Source organism: Solanum tuberosum, unplaced genomic scaffold (genome assembly GCF_000226075.1).
Source record: "Solanum tuberosum cultivar DM 1-3 516 R44 unplaced genomic scaffold, SolTub_3.0 scf00432, whole genome shotgun sequence".
Taxonomy (NCBI): Eukaryota; Viridiplantae; Streptophyta; class Magnoliopsida; order Solanales; family Solanaceae; genus Solanum; species Solanum tuberosum.
The window spans coordinates 362,006-367,661 of record NW_006239355.1 but is presented as its reverse complement, the minus strand read 5'-3'; the positions used below and the strand labels follow the sequence as shown (position 1 = coordinate 367,661).

General features: G+C 31.3%; 1 protein-coding gene across 2 annotated transcripts; it reads left to right on the top strand.

The window, feature by feature from the left end:
• Positions 1-2,560: 2,560 nt before the first annotated feature.
• On the top strand, positions 2,561-5,236 carry LOC102599999 (putative transporter arsB). Of its 2 annotated transcripts, none has more exons than XM_015303393.1 (3): positions 2,561-4,001; positions 4,075-4,264; positions 4,592-4,668. In XM_015303393.1, the coding sequence occupies exons 1-3, from the start codon at positions 2,856-2,858 to the stop codon at positions 4,612-4,614; spliced, it is 1,359 nt and encodes a 452-aa protein (XP_015158879.1). In that variant the 5' UTR covers positions 2,561-2,855; the 3' UTR covers positions 4,615-4,668. The 2 variants fall into 2 exon arrangements, with proteins under 2 accessions (XP_015158879.1, XP_006363328.1); XM_006363266.2 differs by having other exon boundaries at positions 2,565-4,001; positions 4,615-5,236.
• Positions 5,237-5,656: the final 420 nt, after the last annotated feature.

Below are 5,656 nucleotides of genomic sequence, written 5' to 3'. Positions count from 1 at the left end.
ATAAATTATAGATTTTGATGTTACTTTTATAAATAAGTAATTGCTATTATAAAACTTTCAAATACACAGTTGTTTTTAAAGATTCACTAATCAACAATAATAGTAACGACCTACTCTTTAATATAATTCTTCACATAAATTAATTTCTTTACGTTGGGCATAAGTATTTATTTTTAAAATTAAAAATGATGAGTCTTTTTTTTAAAAAAAAAGTATTATTAGTGTAGCTATACGCCTAGGGGTCGTTTGGTTAGAAACAAATTATCTTGGAATTATTAATTCCTAGATAAGTTATAGATAAGTTACTTCATCATGCATATGAGATAACTTATCTCATTACTAGAATATAAATAGTTGAATAAATAATTTCAGAACTGCCTAATACTCAATTCAAAAGTAGGATAAAAAAATCCTACATCTTATCCGTGAAATTATTATATTTTATATCTCACATCAAATGACTCTCGAATACTTACTAATCAAAATTGTATATTTAAAAAAGAAATAAAATCATAATTCAAATGATAATTCTGTTTTTTTTAAGAATTTAAAATTATAATCACAAACCGCATATCCAAATTGTTGCATAAACTGGGAGGTGGACAACTATCCAGGTCATAGTGTTCATCTACTCTAACTTAAGGTCCACATACATCTGACTTGACAATCAAGTCTCAACTGACAATAGGTATATATTTATTATAGGTAAGAATATACTAATTAATGATTTATTTATTTTCAGTTCTCAATAATTCATTATCTTAATATTTTTCAGAAAGCTAACATGGTTATAATTACGTCACCAGATCACTATTTGATTTATTGTTTAATTAATCCTAGGCCATTTTGTAATTACATTCTTCTAACTTCTCAAATTTATATAATAAGAGGTGTAGTCAGCATTTTTATTAAAAATTTTAAATTTGAGGGAAAATTATAATATGTTATCGAATTTTGATAAAAAACTTATTTGGGTCAATATTCGTTAAAAGTTTAGTTTATTTATATCATTTTTCGTTTGAAAAAAGGTTCATACATGCTTATTTAATTGTTAACGGAAAAAAGTGTCAAATTTGCAAAATTATTTTTTACACGTAATCAATTATGATTTGTACAGATCATTAATTTAATTATTTTTTAAAAAAAAATGCTCAAATATGTTATCATATTAAACTTTGCGAAAATGCTCATATATGTCATCCGTTAAAAATTTGATTCATCTATCTATGTTATTTAAGTCAACAAATAATGACATGAATAGGCTTTTTCTCAAATAAAAATTACATATATGAGCCAAACTTTTAACGAATGACATAAATGAGTTTTTCTCAAAGTTCATAGACATATTTGGATCTTTTCCGCTTAAAATATGAAGAATAAATATATGAAAAACTAAAGGAAATTTAATATGTAATAATATATATTTTAAGATAATATTTTAATTTAATCATAATTAAATAATAAAATTTAATATCAAAGAATTTCAGATGAAATCTGTAGACCTTTGGATTACAATAATTCGTTCACCATAGTGTAGCGGTACAACTTAGTTTGATGAAAGTCAAATGGTTATAAAAAAAATAAAAAACATAAAAAAATAATTGCCGGTTGGCACCTCCACTACCTTGGAGATGCAACTTTAGTATCAACTGCCTAAGCAGAAAAATAGGAAAATTATTTATTACTCCCTCCGTCCCATTTTATATGATGTACTTTGATTTGGCACAAACTTTAAGAAAAATGGAAAGACTTTTAAAACTTGTGGTCCAAAATGAATGATAGAAATTTGTGTGGTTGTAAATCATTTCATTAAGGGTAAAAAAGACATTTCATAGGCAAATTGTTACTTAAAATAGAAATGTGTCATTCTTTTTGGGACAGACTAAAAAGGAAAGTGAGTCATATAAATTGGGACAGAGGGAGTATTTATTTTGTGTAAAAAAATATATTCTTTAATTTGAGATATTTAAAATTTATAAGATTAAAAAATATTTTGTCTGATTTAAAACTGTTCTTAATGTTCTTTTCTATTATGTAGTAAAATATATCCTATTGCGATAGTGTATTAAGGTGTTTCTCGCCATTTATTGAAATGACGTTATATATGTTTGTTTGTTTTTTACTTTTTTTAAAAAAAACTTGTGTTTGAATTATCACGGACAAACAAATGGGAACGAAGTTATTGGCAAGTTTATGAAGTATCGAAAATATTATTGGTTTCATCATGGAACTTTTGATAGTTTTAAAAAATAAATTACTTGATTAATTAAACTTATATACATATTTGATCTTTCAATACCAATAATATACCCTCTTAAATTCTCGTTATGTTTAGGGATATTTTTAACACTTTTTTTATTTTTTAATTAAAAATATCATATTTTTATAAGAATTTAAAACCACTTATTATGTGACGTAACAGATTAACAATATATTGAAATTTAATTATCACATACAGATACGAATAAGTATGAGGAGTAAGGATGAGGTGGGGTCTTGCTGACAAGTTAGCGGTGGGGAGGAGTGATCCAATGCAGTTTACCTCCTGATAAAATTTTATTCACATCCAACGAGTAATTCCAAAAAGCCCAAAGTAGACAATCTTTTTTTGGCTGATTTCAGTGTAAAGTACAATTGCTTTTACTCTGCTTCTTATTTCTCTTATTCTATTGATCTCTGAAACAAACTCAACTTACCCTTTTCAGATATCCAACTCAAAATTTTGCATTTCAAAGAATTGTTGATCTTGTGAAAATTCTTGTTGCATTTCAAAGAATTGTTGTTTTTCAATTTTTACAAAATTCATCTTGACTATCAAGGGTCTGATAATCAGAATACTTTGAAAGAAAGAAAAAATGGCTATGGCACCAACTGTTAAAGTAGTTCTTGGTTCAATTGCCTTTGCTGTATTTTGGGTATTGGCTGTTTTCCCTGCTGTACCTTTCATGCCTATTGGAAGAACTGCAGGTTCTCTCCTTGGAGCTATGCTTATGGTCATTTTTCGAGTCATAACTCCGGATCAAGCATATGCTGCTATTGATCTTCCAATCTTAGGCCTTCTCTTTGGAACTATGGTTGTTAGTGTTTATCTAGAAAGAGCAGACATGTTTAAATACTTAGGTAAATTGCTGGCTTGGAAGAGTCAAGGAGCTAAAGATTTGCTCTGTAGAATCTGCTTGATCTCAGCTGTTTCGAGTGCTTTTTTTACCAATGATACGTCTTGCGTTGTATTAACTGAGTTTGTATTGAAAATAGCTAGGCAACAGAATCTACCACCACATCCTTTCCTGTTAGCTCTTGCTTCGAGTGCGAATATTGGATCTTCAGTAACTCCGATTGGGAATCCACAGAACTTAGTTATAGCAGTACAAAGCAAGATATCTTTTGGGAAGTTTTTATTTGGTATTTTTCCTGCAATGCTTGTTGGCGTAGTTGTTAATGCTCTGCTTCTGCTTTCTATGTATTGGAAGTTGTTGTCTGCACAGAAGGATGTAGAGGATGCTACTGCGGAACTAGTTCCTGAAGAGGAAGTAGTTTCTCATCGGTTTTCTCCAGCGACATTGTCACATCTTAGTTCCTTGAATTCTCAAGAATTAAATCATACCTTAGATTCAATAGCTATCGGCACTTCTCCTAGAGTTAATGGTCACACAAATCATGCTGAGACGCTTAGAAATCGTGTCATTGTTGGAGAAAGTGAAATACAAAAGGCATTTGATTCGTCTAGGAATTCAAATGCCTCAAAAGAAGGAACAAATGATGCTTCAAAAAGAGTTTCATCTGTTGATGAATATGAAGATGAAAACTTCACAGCTTATGACGAAATGTGGTACTTTCCAAAAGTATGGAGAAATAAGTTGTGGAAAATATGTGTTTATCTTGTTACCATTGGTATGCTAATAGCTTTGCTAATGGGTCTGAACATGTCTTGGACTGCTATAACTGCAGCGCTTGCGCTCGTGGTTCTTGATTTCAAAGATGCCAGGCCTAGCTTAGAAAAGGTAGCAGAATTGTTTAACAGTAATCTGTTACCATTTGATGTATCTTATTCATTCTATTCTTTCGATTGTACAGGTTTCATATTCACTTTTGATATTCTTCTGTGGTATGTTTATCACGGTTGACGGCTTTAACAAAACTGGGATTCCAAGTGCTCTTTGGGATTTTATGGAGCCATATTCCAAGATAGATCATGCTGCAGGCATAGCAGTTCTTGCACTGGTCATACTGGTCCTGTCAAATGTGGCTTCAAATGTGCCTACTGGTATGTGTCTCCTGCACTTTTTGAGCCCTTAAACCTAAATCAACACTGTTTATTTTTACTTCATATGCTTGGATTTCGTTTCTTCGCTCATTATATGTTTTACGAGATACAATTGTTGGCCAATGTATGTGTACAAATAAAGTATAAAACAAGTAGCTAAAGGGGTTAGGGAGAATGACATTTAATTGTTAAAAAAGTTCTATTGGAATTAAAAACTACAAGACTAAGAAAAGTGTAAGGAGATGAAGAAACAGAGAAAACTGCATCTTAGTTCCAAACACGATGATCGTGCAATCATGTCTTATATACGTTAAATCTTAATTATAGTTACAACGTTTATTTGGCCTTAGTGTTGCTTCTCGGAGGACGAGTTGCTGCATCAGCAGCTGCAATATCTCCTGAGAATGAGCAGAAAGCATGGCTCATCTTAGCATGGGTCAGCACCGTGGCAGGGAACCTTTCACTGTTAGGATCAGCAGCAAACTTAATAGTGTGTGAACAGGCTCGTCGGGCTCAACACTTTGGCTACAATCTCTCCTTCTGGAGTCATCTCAAATTTGGAGTTCCGTCTACGCTTATTGTTACAGCCATTGGTTTGATGCTCATTCGAGGATGACACATTTTTTCGTCGCCGTTACTGTGTTTTTGAAGCTTCAAATAGACAACTATCATTCTTGTGCAAGTGTTAGGACAGTCTGGTGCATTAAGCTCCCGCTATGCATGGGGTCTGGAGAAGGGCTAGACCACAAGGGTCTATTGTACGTAGTCTTATCATACATTTGTTGTTTCCACAGGTTGAACTTTTGACCTCCTGGTCACATGACAACAACTTTACCAATTCTCTTCAATCATACAGATCTCATAAATCCAACATCTCTCTATATATGTATTATTTTACTATAATCCAACATGTTAAGGGTTCATAGTATTCAAGCTGACAGGTTGTTCTTAATGTGAGATTATGTTCCTTTATTTGTTTATATATATATATATCATGATATGATATAATAAGAAACTAATAATCTTTTATTTGTTACCAAAATAATAGATCTCAATTTCCAAACAAACATTAGTTCCAACCAAAATGTGGCAGTGAGATTATTTAAGGAATCTCATTGCATGTATTTGCTATAGACTCACAAACGCCATTCAATTCGAGTGTGTTTAGTATGAAATATTTTTCGAAAAATGTTTTTAAATATTTTATGTTAGATTGGTCAAAATATTTTGGAAAACGTTTTCTTCAAGAAAACAAGCTCTTTAAAAATGATGAAAATAATGAAAGTAGGAAAAACAAGTTTTATAAGTGACAATTTTTTCATTCACCTAACATCCCCAAATTCTTACCCCTTGATCGTTCCACCCCCACCACTCTTGAATCACCACTCCCTA

Excerpts from the sequence above, each read along its gene's own strand:
- LOC102599999 (XM_006363266.2), top strand. The coding sequence starts at position 2,856 with ATGGCTATGGCACCAACTGTTAAAGTAGTTCTTGGTTCAATTGCCTTT. Across the intron at positions 4,002-4,074 it reads CCAGGCCTAGCTTAGAAAAG|GTTTCATATTCACTTTTGAT; the intron begins GTAGCAGAATTG and ends TCGATTGTACAG. Across the intron at positions 4,265-4,614 it reads GGCTTCAAATGTGCCTACTG|TGTTGCTTCTCGGAGGACGA; the intron begins GTATGTGTCTCC and ends ATTTGGCCTTAG.